Source organism: Chlamydotis macqueenii, chromosome 9 (genome assembly GCF_036417535.1).
Source record: "Chlamydotis macqueenii isolate bChlMac1 chromosome 9, bChlMac1.mat, whole genome shotgun sequence".
Classification (NCBI taxonomy): Eukaryota; Metazoa; Chordata; class Aves; order Otidiformes; family Otididae; genus Chlamydotis; species Chlamydotis macqueenii.
In genome coordinates this window covers 18,466,352-18,479,522 of record NC_141564.1, presented here as the reverse complement: position 1 = coordinate 18,479,522, position 13,171 = coordinate 18,466,352, and the positions used below count along the sequence as shown (strand labels likewise).

At 36.9% G+C, this 13,171-nt stretch overlaps 1 protein-coding gene and 1 long non-coding RNA gene across 13 annotated transcripts in view; both read left to right on the top strand.

Moving 5' to 3' along the window:
• Window positions 1-9,538, top strand: part of ATP11B (ATPase phospholipid transporting 11B (putative)) — a 68,777-nt gene extending 59,239 nt beyond the window's left edge. For 2 of the 12 annotated variants that reach the window (XR_015259315.1, XM_086754224.1), the window contains 3 exons: window positions 773-906; window positions 6,929-7,002; window positions 8,086-8,248. Coding sequence is in view for 9 of the 12 variants with exons in the window: in XM_086754224.1 (XP_086610350.1) it covers window positions 773-906; window positions 6,929-6,962 (168 nt within the window). In the remaining 3 variants the exon portion in view is untranslated. Of the gene's footprint in view, window positions 1-772; window positions 6,058-6,928; window positions 7,917-8,085; window positions 8,249-8,351 lie in introns of those variants that run through there. The other 10 variants (XM_086754216.1, XM_086754218.1, XM_086754215.1 and 7 more) reach the window with 8 other exon arrangements.
• Window positions 1-13,171, top strand: part of LOC147599723 (uncharacterized) — a 344,381-nt gene that overhangs the window by 114,669 nt on the left and 216,541 nt on the right. The window lies entirely within an intron of this gene.

Below are 13,171 nucleotides of genomic sequence, written 5' to 3'. Positions count from 1 at the left end.
CACTGATAGATGGCACTTAATTTAAACCCATCCATCTCTGTATTACTGCTTTCGTTGTGTTTTTGAGTTTTTCTTTCACCTACTAAGAATGAACAGTAGAAATTTTATTACGCTAATGTTGAGTTATTCTTCATGCTGGCATGAACATGACTGAACCTTTCTAACATCAGCCTGGTTTGTGTTTAGATGAAAGATATTCACAAAATCAGGAACGTGCTTTTTGTTTCTTACCAAGCCAGGGGTATCTATGGTAGGGAGTGTAAACTGTCGTGGGAAGTTGCATTCCACACTTCTTGAGGAAAATTTCTGACTTATGATCAGATTGCTTCATTGTATTCTGCAGCTGGTCTGAAGCTTTCTCTTGACAGATTGCCCTTAAAACAGGGCAGACCTGCAGCTTGTATGAATTGTTGCACTTCTGCTGGGGTTAATCATGGTATCGCTGCTTAAACTGCATCATGCTCTGCTCGAGAGATTCATTAATAGCTGTAACACAGAATTGCTAACCAGTTTATTTCCAACATTAAGCAGAGATGGTGTTAAATGCCGTTTTCATACGCCCAGCAAGGCTGCATGCAAACCTTGGGAAGATCAAATTTTAGTGCATAAAGACCTTAGGAAGGGAAATGGTAATGTTACTAATCATTGTAGTTCTATAAAATTGAAAAAATATTCAACATACTAAGAAAACCTACTTCTCCTAGGTGTTTTCTGATAATATCTTCATTGCTAGAATCTGTGAGTACTGATAATTTTTTATTTCTTCCTCCAGCTTACTGAGGCAGGTTCAAGTATCAACTGCTTGGACTCCATGTGCTGCTTCTCAGATGGGGAAACAGCATGCACATCTGTTAGAAGAATGCTGGAACGACTGATGGGAAGATGTAGTCCAACTCGGGTCAACAGGTGTGGCATTTCTCTCAATAGCCTTTGCTGCAGACGATTCTCCTATAAACTGGAACCTGATGAGCCTGCAGCAATAGATGTCTAGCAAACCAGCTGCAGGTTTTGCTTATTTCAGTAGGAAATGCAACACTTTGTTACACTTTCTTCATCCTAAAAGCTAAGTTCTGTGTTTCTTTTTGAATACTTTCGTTTGGGATGGGGCGGGGGAAAAACCGTTTTCAAAGATTTCTGTTAGAACATTTAGTTTGACTTACTACAAGTTCTTGTGTTGTATCTATCGTAATCTCTCTTGATTTGTACATTCTTCTCTTTAGAAAATCAAGCCTCGCTACTGTTTTTGTTCTCCTTGTTATGATTTTTTTTTTTTTTTTTTTTTTTGGCTTCACAAATCAGGAGTCGTTTGTAAAGTTGAAGGACTTTTCCCTTTGGTTCTTGATGTACAACCTCCAAATATTTACCTTGGAGCTTGCATTACTCCTGAAGATATACAAAAGGCTCACACTCCCCCCTCTTAAATATAACTTCATTGTTAGAAGGAGAGTCTTTAAATCTTTCAGCCATTGATTGATATGAAGATGAAATATTTTTGTAGTATAACTTTTATAATCTGTTTCTAAAGTCAGTGTAACTGATAGAACAGAGCCTTCAGGTTCTAAGAATTTTAAACAGGTTTTTTTTTGGTTCTAGAAGGTATATTGTCACAATCATGTGTGCCATTCCAAGGTATGTGCTAAATAAATATTTTTCCTTCACAAACCACGTGTGAAACAAACCTCAATGGGTTAAAAACACGTTAGAGTAATTGAATACGTCTAAGGAGCAGCACTGCTCTTGCAGTCAGCATAACTCTGAGAAAAGCTCTTACTATATCCCCTAACCTGCTGTCTCCTCATTTCCAGATAAAGAGGGCTAGCTAACAAACATGGAAATATTTGGGGGTAGAAGTAGAAATAGTCTTTTGTACATCGTAATTTCTCAGTCCCTGGATGATATCATAGTCCTTCATTGTTCAAAAGGCAAACCTGAAAAAGTTGCACTTCACACATTGTTCAAATTCAAAATCAGTTTCCTTGAAAAGCTTTGTCTCTTTTAATTAAAGGTTGTGATATCATTCATTCAGTATAAAATCTTGTGTGGGTGACTTTCACTGACAAGCTTTGTCGGTTCCGATTCTGCCGTTAGGTATTGACTTGGTGTGTAGTACATCTCTGTTTTGAACTCTTGTGCTGAACACAGTGTCTGTGGTTTCAGGCAGTTTCTCTCTTCTGGCTTGCTTATGAAATTTATTCAACGTTTCTACAAATCTAGGGTATGATTATGAAAATGTTTCATTCCATATGAAAAATGAACTGGTATGATTAAGTACATTTTTAATTAAAACTCTTGCTGTATAGAAAGTGGGCATGATGTATAAAATAAACAATTTAATAGAATTTTTAATCTACAAGGTGAGCATTTAATTGGTCTAAAAATCAACATTTTGGTAGCAGTTGCTCTAAGTTTTCTGGGGCTTTTTCCACTTCTCTTGAAGCAGTGCTTTCCAAATGAGGAACTTCTCATGCTACTATTTTTCATGTATTTTTGTCTCATTAGGGCAGATTTTTAGTTAACATTTGCCTTAGTAATATATAGTCTTATAAGGTAGGTATTCTGTGTTTTATTTTCTGCCATGTATTTACATTTTTACAATTTCCTTTTTTTCCCCACTCAATTTTTCTTTCTTCAAGAACTTACAAATATTTATTGAACATAACTCATATTTGACAGAATATTAAACACTTTTTGAAGACTGCTGTTTCTCAGGTTTCTTGTCTGCTTACCTCATGTAATTTTCAGAAGAGTTTCCATTTAGCTGAATAATCTTGCTAAAGCATAGAAGTTAGTATTATGCTTAATGAATATGCAAAACTATCTTGGTGCTACACTAAGGGCTTGAAGTTCTTTAGTTTTTGCTTCTGCCTCTGGTTGAAATTTCTCTGAACCATATTCTAGTTTCACTTAAATTTATGTACAGTTCAATTAGAAGAGATTTTTTTTTTTAAATTTCAGACTTGTTTGCTGTCTTCAGTGACATCCATTCCTTCCGCTCATCATTGACACTTAAACCTAGTCAAAAAGTCAAGATACTGAGACAATTTTTTCCCCTATGTTTTCCTAGTAATATCCTAACGTCTTTGTTTATTTTTTAATGTACTAATTGCTTAAATCACATGAGGCAGTGACAAGTTGTGAAATGCTGAAGGTACTGTTAGGAAATCTATTTGGTGATTTTAAAAATGTTTGTAAAATTGTTCAGCCTTTGTGGATGAGCTTGAGCTGCTTTGATTTTATTTTTTTGCCTAAAGCTGGTATGTTCAGAAGGTTGCACAGTTCCAAACAGGACGGTCTGTAGAGTACTTGGGCTTTATAAAACAGCGTCTTATTCAACCAAGAGGTAGCCGCAAATTATTTTTGTTGAATGAAGTGATGCTGATAAATATGTTGTCTGGGAGAGTGCTATAGAACGAAGAGCACTATGTTAAATAATATTGCTGTAGCTAGCTTGTGTTGTATTCTGTGCTCCTGATATTCTGTCAAATATGATACTCAGTCAAATATGATAACTGAACATGAAATCAAACATGGTATCAAATTACGATAGAAACTTTGATTCAAAGTTGTACAAATGCTTGGAGTAGTGGGCCACAGGAACATAGTCTCTTGTACTTAATTTACTGCTTATAAAATATATTTGAGAAGTATTTTCTATAGCTTCATTCACCAGTTAGAATATAAAATGTATGGTGTGGTAGGATAAAATGCATTTTTGTCTGTCTGTTCCATTAAAATGTCTGTCAACTTGTCAGTCACTAAAATATTAAGAATACTGGATCTCATACATTTCTTGTACAGTAGGATTCATTACCAAGTTGTTCAGCTCTCCATTAGTGGTACTCGTGTCAAGGCATCACATGTAAGTTTGAAAGAAACAGCAGATTTCTGACAGAGGCAAATTTGGAGGATAATTTCATATATTTTGATTTCCTGCCTTCCAGCCTTCTATTTTTTAGCTTTCTCACGCACAGTCCTGTAATACTGTTCCACCAAGAGCAGTATTCCTTCCTAAGTAGTCATTTGTCCTTAAGATACTGCGCGATCCCGTCTGAATCAACAGCTGTGACGTTTTATGTCGTTTTCCTGATGCCTTCAATTTTAACTTAAGTGTAACGGGAAGGGATGAAATAGATTCATGGCTGTAGATGAGTTTTGCCTGCCCACAGCTTTAGCCAGCATGGCTCTTTAACATTGAGCTACCAGCATACTGGGTTACCACGGTTAGCTGTGTGTACCGCGAGGCGCTACTGGAATGACCTTAGGATCAGATCGTAGCATTTACAGTGCCTCAGCTTACACACACAACAGTCAGATTCTTCTTGAGGCACAATATTAAAACTTTAGTTGCAAAACTGGCTTAGAAACCTCTAATCATTTTAGTTCATAGTGATGAAACTATCTGTAGCTGTGAGCAAACTTGGCCAGAAAGGTAAAGATAGAATTGTTAATTACATAGTTGGCATGATTAATTGCAGTCTATTTTCAAAGACTTGAAGGAATGGCAGGTGCCTACATGAAATTAATGGATTAATCTTTTACAGAGTTACATTTGCCTAATCTCCTAACACTTCTATATTTTGGTTTCATAGACTTTTCGCCTCACCTCCAGATTGTAAGTTCCCAGTCAGCCAAACTTTTTTTTTATTGTTACTTTAGATCATGGAGTTCATCGGACCCGTTCTATGCCAACGACAGAAGCATCTTGACTCTCTCCACAATGGACTCACCCACTTGTTAACAGGGACATTTGTAAATAGCTTGTGGAAGCCATGTGGTGCTCACACACCTGTCGTAGGTTCTGAAGAGAGTTCAGTGCTACATCCCTGCCCTAGAAAAGATTAACAAAGCTTCTAAATACACACCGTGGCTTGTCTTGTGGCCTAGCATAAATCATCCGGACAGTAATAGCTTCCAGTATTTTTTTCTAATTAGCCATAGATTGCTAAATATTTTTTTTTTTTTTTGTAAGAAACGCTTTTACCTCTGACCATTTAATCTTTTTTGTTACCATATGAGCAGATCGGAATCCTCCATTTGATACTTGAGATGTCACTGTAGCGTGGTGACAACATTTTTCTCCTCCTAAATTTGAGTGATCCAATGGAACTGAATTTGCACAATTAAACTTTTAAAAGTTGCATTTTTCATGATGACCCTTCACTTTAAACACACACACACGTTAATTTTGAGCTGTTTCTTGAAGATGCTGTCTTAGCAGTTTGCAAATCAATTTTGTTATTTTTATGGGTGGTTAAGGTATTCTATAACCAATCAGTTTAGGAATTTTTGAGAGTTAAATACAATTCAGATGATATTTATACTGGTGTATGAATGGCAATATATTACTCATTGCTTTGAAAAACCCTGTTAACTTTGACAAATCAATAATTTGATTTGCTGTTCTCTTGAAGTATAATTGAGAAGCCAGTAAGCTTTTATTATGCCCCATGTGTTTTGTTAACAGTTCTTGATCCTGACATGGAAAAATGTGTAAGAATTGGTGGATTGTGCAGAAGTCTCACTAGCATAATTTTTTTGTATTATGCATCCTTTTAAAGTTGAGGGATTTTTGCATGTTTTCTTCTTTTTCATGTATTTATATTTGGTCATGTTGTACTTTGAAGATACAGTTAATGCTTAATTATCTTCATATATCTGAAGGATCTGAAATATTGATGGCAAATATTTTGATACCTAGGTATGCCAATAAAAACAAATTGCACAGATGGAGCTTTGAACGGTACATCTTGCAGGTGCATCTGTTATCCCAGTATAAATGTCTCTGCATGCCTGGGGCTGCGTAGCAACGTTTGCCTGTTCGTTCAGCGAGGATGACTGAACCTACTGGTTGTCTTGAGACGGGGGAGGTGAAATGGAGGTGCTGTCATCAGGAACACCCGTAGAGCACTACCTTAGGTATGGCAATTGTTAGGGCTAGAGGCTGGTGAAAATGCTGCTGCTTCTGGATGCTTGTTTGGCTATCCAGTTTTAAGTCAGTCTTACCAATAATTGGAAGAATCTTCCTGTTGGTAATAAAAATGTAAAGCTGCATATTAACATTATCTCTGGGTGGAATAAACTGTAAATCGAACACAGACTGTAAATAGCACCTACAAGAACTTCTTAAATAAGAATAAATAAGATGTGGTTAAGCAGAAGATTTGGACCTAATAGGTGCTCTCACTCAACAATTTCCAGGGTTGGCTTAAGTGCCATCTCCCAAGCAAATGACATGGCAAATACTTTTTTGTTTTGTAATTCAGGCAGATGCATCTTACCCTCCCGGTGTGATACCTCAGTGGGCTCTGGGCTGCTGCCAGAGGAGTGCCTCCCTCTTGTTGTGATAATCCCACATTCTCCCAAGAAAAATGAGCTGCAGGAGAGGGAAGCGTTCAAGAGATCTTAGTATTAAATCTGTTTTAAAAAGAGTTAATTTTCTTCTTAGTAGGTTCTGATTCTAAGAGTCTTCATACTGCCATGGGGATACCTAGGAAATAATTAATTTTTGTAATATTCCTATCAGATATCTGCTGTGTAGCTGCACCTTGTATGTCTAAATCAGTGTTTCACTTTTCAGAAGTCCTTGTTTGTCCGTGTCAGCCATCACATTCTAACCATCCAGTCAGTTTGTGTGACCATGTAACCTCACTGCTCTCTGTGGTTGGTGTACCATGTCTTGAAATAGAAACTGGGCTTAATTTTGTACAATAGAAGGCAGAAGCTCTGACATGCAACCCCACTCCAAGCATTTAGATTGGCTCAGCTCTGTACATGTATGTATTTTGGCTTGTACCACACAAATATGTTAATTATATTTGCACAAAAGCAGCACAGTCCTATATTTGAAGAATAATTTACATTCATTATGTGTTTCTTTAAAACCTTCCATCTCCTCTTCTCCCTTTTCCCCTGCTTTCCCTTTTCCTAGTGTTTGTAAGGTTACCGAAGAAACATGCATTTAAACAATTCAGGAAGAACTTAAGAATCCATCTGTCTGCCAAGGTATATTTTTCTATTTGCAGTAAGTCTAAATCACTAATTTCTCATTTAGTAAGAACGTAGAATTGGTTTGTGTAAGACCAGAGTTTGTGGTCTGACAGATGTTTTGGATGGAAGAAGTGACTGGTTTTGTACTGCTGTCACAAATCCTTTAAAATTGCTTCTATGCAAGGAAGAGTGTGTGTTTTTTCTCTGATAGCTGAGGTGTATGAAACCATTCACTGTGCCTTGGGTACAGTGTAGAATTCTTCATGAAGAAGACTGAACAAAATGCAGCTAATTCAGGGTAATGCTAGCATTCACCTCTCTGATTTAGAGTGAATGGGTGAGCGTGAATTTGCCCTAGAGAGGAAATGTCTTAGAATTACCCCTTAGCCTTGAAATCCGTGGCAGAAAAGCCTATAGTGGATGTTAATGGAAAGCAAGAGTGGTGTATAGCTGCTTCACTATGCAGTGTCTCTGAAGAAGCACCTTCTCCATAGCCACCTTCAGCATGGGATTGAGTTCGCAGCAGATTTTAGTTCTTGTTCTGTGAAAAATAGGGTTTGTTTTTATTACTTAGAAAAACATCGTTTTAGTTGCCAAACTTGGGCTTTTTAAAGGGTGCAGTGGGAAGATAATCTGAATTGTTTCATAAACTAAAATGTAAATATTTTGCTTAAACTATTCTTTATATTTTTAAGGTTATGGAGGGGAGGAAGGAATGCTGAAAACTTTGGCTTTACATTTTCAGAATGATTTCTTGTTTTCTAGTGCAGAAGATGATCTGAGAAGAGATTATGCAATTTAGAATGCGTATTAGGCAACTGTAATTTCTTACTGGAAATGTTTGGTAATACTTTGAAATAGGTGTTTTGTATGACAACATAACTTCTATATTGTAAAAAAACAAAAAAAAAACACAAAACAACTAATTTTCTAGTGTTAGAAATGTTCCAAAGTTGTAGTCTACATTATTTTTTAATAGTTTTATCTGAAATGTCTAAATATTAGTGATTTTGGTGAAATTCAGTGTTCAAAAGTGCTCAGTTATAATGCACTGCTGACCCACTTATTCCAAGAAAGATTCTCTTTTTCTTGGTGTAGAATATCTAATAACTCCCACCATCGGCACTGCACTCGCCACCGCTGTCTTACACAGGCAGCATTGGTTACAAGGAGTTATTCCTAGAGCTGGGCGACGCGTTCATCATGGACTGATTTTAGCCTTTTTTTCTGTTCCTAAATTATTTCCCAGTTAAACTTTCTTTTTTTTTTTGCAGATGGTTGGTTATTTTTTTCCTTTTTTTTTTTTTTTTTTTTCCCTCTGAATGTTTTTACTGTTGGTAGTTTTGTATGTTCTTTGCTTCCAGTGGCATGATTTGTCTGGTTTCTGCTCTCTATTGGAATGACTCAGTTTATAAACAGGAGGAGGAAAGATTGGATGCTTATGGCTGTACCAACTGTTGCCGTCAGTTGTCTTCGCTGCGCATTTGCAACTCTTCTGCTGTTGACCGATAGATTTTTTTTTTTTTTTTTTTTCCTCTCCCATCAGCTAAATACTGCTTGTAGAGGCATTGGAAATAAATAACTCACTAGAGAGACTGTGTGTGCTGCCCAAGTTTCCGTGGCTTTCGTTCAGTGGACTGTTCTCATCATTTGGGAGTATTCACCTTGCTCTAGCTGTTGCCATGCTATGATGTTGTATTACAATAAGTACATATTTCATCACGGTAGATATGACGACTTTTTTGTTGTTGTTGTTTCCAGTTTGTATCAATGCATCAACATCATTAACAAAACCGAGGGTCCACAGACCTCTACCTGTAACATGAAGGGGAAGGAGATGAACTGCACTGCTGTTATGGCACTAAGTGTGAATTGGCTGAAAAAAATGCTGAAGTGCATCTAAACAGTCTGTGCTGTATATTTATTTTTCTTCTCCAGTTTTAAAGGAAAATACTTCATCCAGCAGTAGGTTCTCAATCTCTTTACACTTTTACAATGGGCTAAAAGATAACCCATGAGGCATATAGTTTAGAAAGGTGAAAACGGTTAAAAATGAGATTCCCTTTTAGGTATAAATATCATTACTGCAGCAAAGAATAGATTTTACAATTCTCAGTTATGGTTCTATGAGATATTTCAAGTCCTATGCATACAAAAAAAAAAAAAAGCAAACCATCTAGACTCCTATTGTTTACTGAAGTGTGGTCAAGGTTTGGTTTTTTTTTTTTTTTGGTTTTTTTTTTTGTTAAGAAAAAAAATAAACTTAAATGACACCATTTCTGTAAGAAGTTGAATCTTAGTTTTAGGCAACTAAAGGGGCATTGACAACTGGAAACTAGCAATAACTGGTACAAAGAGTTTTGGACCTCTGACACTGTGGCTGCCTCATTTTATTTTTGATTCTCTGACAGCGAGTTCATGTGCTTGCTTATTGTACAGCTTGGTCAGTAGAAGTTGTTTAAAAATGGTTTATGAAAATTATATTTATTAAATAAAACTTACTTTCACTTCTAGCTCTGTCATTGTTTTAATTATGTAAACAGGAGCAGGGGAGGGGAAAAAAAAATACCCACCCACCACAGAAAAATCCACAAAAAAATAAATAAAAACACTTTACACACACAGAGAAACCACAGAGAGAGACCAGCACGGACAGAGACAGCCAGGAACGGACACAGACAGACACACATGAACACAGAGACACAGAGGTGGATACAGGCGGACACACAGGGACAGAGAGACGCACGGACACAGGCATGCAGGGACAAGCATGGACACAGACACACAGAGAGGCACAGAGAGAGAGGCACAGGGACAGAGAGGCATGGAGACAGACACAGCAATGGGAGCAGAGAGACACGGAGACAGACACACAGACAGACACAGACTGGCAGACACAGATGGACACACACAGACAGAGGCAGACAGACAGAGAGAGCAAGAGACAGACAAACAGTCACACAGAGACAGATTGAGACATACAGACAGAGAGGGGCACAGACACACACAGGGGTACAGACAGAGACGGACACAGAGAAATGGACAGGCACGGACAGATGGAGACAAAGACATGGATGCAGACACCTGCAGAGACACGCACAGATGACACAAAAAAAAAAAAAAAAGTTGAAAACTTGAGGAGACATTTGTTAGTGAGGGAACTTCCAGAAGGGGGGAGTTGATTTTTTTTTTTTTGTACCAGTTTAAATAATTATCTAGACTTGAGTTACAGGTGTCCAGTTAAATTGTCAGACACAAACTTCTTTAGTGTTTACTCATGCAGGTACTTGTACGTGTTGGCACTGAACCAGTCAGCTCCGTATTACAGAGCTACAGCTTACTGCTGCTGTCAGCACGGTTATGTCATCAAGTAGAGAATGGTGTGGTCCACTCTTTGAGATCGCAGAGGACTGAATGCCATCACGGGTTTAGAAACCTAACACTGTCAGTACCACACTCAAATACAATCTACAAAGACTTCTAGCAACATTTCTTAAATAAAGTGTGAATGACAAAAAAGTTTATTAAATACATTTGTAAAAAAAATTTGTAACTTCCCTAAATAACAATTTCATTGTAGAAGAGTTCTAAAGCAAGTCATAAGTTACTAACAGTTGATCAATTTAAAAAAAAAAAAAAAAGTCCTTTACTATGTCCAGCAATCTTCAACCACATTTAAACAACTGCACTGTGTGCAGTGTCTTCCCTCACCTGCTGCCTGATGTCAATGCAGCACAGCTGGAAAACATCAGCTCCATGGTGCAGCAGGTCTTAGATTCCTCCCCCTCCCCACAGACAACAACAACAACAAAAAAAAGAAAAAAAAAAAACAAAACCACTTGCCAGTAAAGTCTTCTGTGTAAAATACACAAGTATTGCATACTTTACTTTTCCTTTTCCCCTGCTCAAAAGCACATTCTGGAAATAAGTAACTCTTACAAATAATACACTGAAACAATGCATGAGAAAAGTTCATCATAGCAATTTCACTGGCGCTTTATTGCCTCTGTTGGTAATGAGAGGGATTGTAAGAAGTTACATTTGAACTTACAGAGATATGTAATGATGGGGGGTTTTTTTACTAAATAGAATCTTGAGATTAAGTAAGTGTTTTATATCAGGGCACTTCTAATTTCGTACATATTTAATGTATAAAAAGAGGTTACAAACTTGATGTTTACCGCCTTTTTTCTTCTTGACATTTGGCAAAATTAAAATTGATCCATTTAAGGGGAGATCATCAAATTGAAGACATAAGCACTTACTTACAAATTAAAGCAATCCAAGTAAGCAACTGTCTGCATTCTTAAAAAAAAAAAAAAAAACAAAAAAAAAACCAAAAAACCACACAAATAGATAAAGGAAAAAAACCACATGGCCACATCTGAGCACGTTTCAGTACAAAATATTCCCTGTAACCAGGCATTTTGTCTTTAGAACAACACCCTGTTAAATCAGTGTTTCTCTCAACTTCAGTCACTCATTTTGAAAAACTTTTAAGATGCCATCATAGCACAAATAACCCTTTTCTGCAACATAATTAGTCAAAGTTTTATGTATTTCTTTATAATTACACAGTAATTATAAGCATGTAGTACCAAACTGATGACAACACTATTTTGTTGAAAAGATCTTGCATTCAAAAGGAATATTCTTTAAAACACCACGGCATTATGCCACTACCCAATCGCAGACTTTTTGGAAGAAGTCCGTACTGGGATAAAAAGCAAGTCAGTTCTCCTCTCCAAACACAGCATACTGGAACTAATCAATCAATCTGGAACTGTACCAAACCCCTCAGGACACAAACAGCACGCATAGATACCTTGTAGAGCTTTTTGCCACCCCCCCGCCCCGTCATTTCAAGTCCCCGTTTATATTTACACAAAATTGAGAAAGGAAATACTGAAAGCAGCAAAACACACTGGTTTGGGCATAGCCAATTCCAGAAGTTGGACAAAGTTTGCAGTGTTTTTGTGGAATTGTATTCTTGAAATAAATGCACAAATGGATTTTCTTGAAAGAGCACTGCTGTAAGGGGCACTAGCCTTATGGTCAACTTCAGAGAAAACAATTTTTTTTTTAGCAGTTTAGTAGTCAATTTTTTTTGCTAAAATACTTTTAGCATCTGCATAAAAGTGTTCTGCTGTTTAGTGCAAGTACCAATTATTAATTTAAAAAAAAATTTTAGCCTTATCGTGGGACTATTTAGAGCATGGACTTGAACCTCTGTCCTTACTTGTAACTAGAGTCTTGCTTTTTCCCTGGAGCTTGGTATTTTACAGCTTGTTTTACAGAGCAGCATTTACCAGATCTCTTCACAAGTAACTAAGTGAGGAATAAAAGACCATGTTTAGCACAAGAGCAGCTCAAGAACTCTTGCAATATTAAAAATAAAGAATTACATCTGATAAAACCTGTTTTGAACAAAAAGAACTTGATTTAGTTAAAGGCAGTAAGACAGTAAGTAGTAGTGATGGATCAACAAAATAATTTAAGGAAACAAAGCCAGTGTAGTATCTTATATCTGATCTGTGCTTGTTTGGGAAAGCTTTACTCTCAATTTCTGTATTTGGCAACCACAGTGATAAGTCAATTTAAGGAAAACTCAACAAAATAATTAACAAATGGGTGTCATCCATAATGGCAGTACCTATATGTTATAAAGGGTTAACTTACTTCTCAGGATAATGGTTTCAAAACCTAGAGTCACATCAAACTCACCAGCTTCTTGTACAACAGGGCCATTTGTTTCGTCACACCTCAACCATAAAAATTCCGTGTCTCAATTTAAAATACTGTATTGTGTAGCAAACATTTAAGACACAAATTCCGTATATTCAAGTTTTCGATTTCCACAGAAATGAAAAACCTTTCTTTGACAGACAGATAAGCATTTCAAAACTGTAATGAAATCTGATTTCTTAGATAATAACCTAGCGAATATTAGATTCTATCATGACGCACACAGCTTATCTCAGTGACGCTCACTAAAGGCTGACTACGACACCGAACGCGGGTGCTTTAAGTGCACAGTAGTTGTGTCGTACTTCAGCTGTTCTCACAGGCAGCTGATGTACAATCAAACCATTCAGATAGGCACCTAGATACCCCACTCTCAACAACCTCAGGTTTTCTTGGTTATTTCTGTAGTTGTTTTTACCAGAACTCACTTTGACGATAC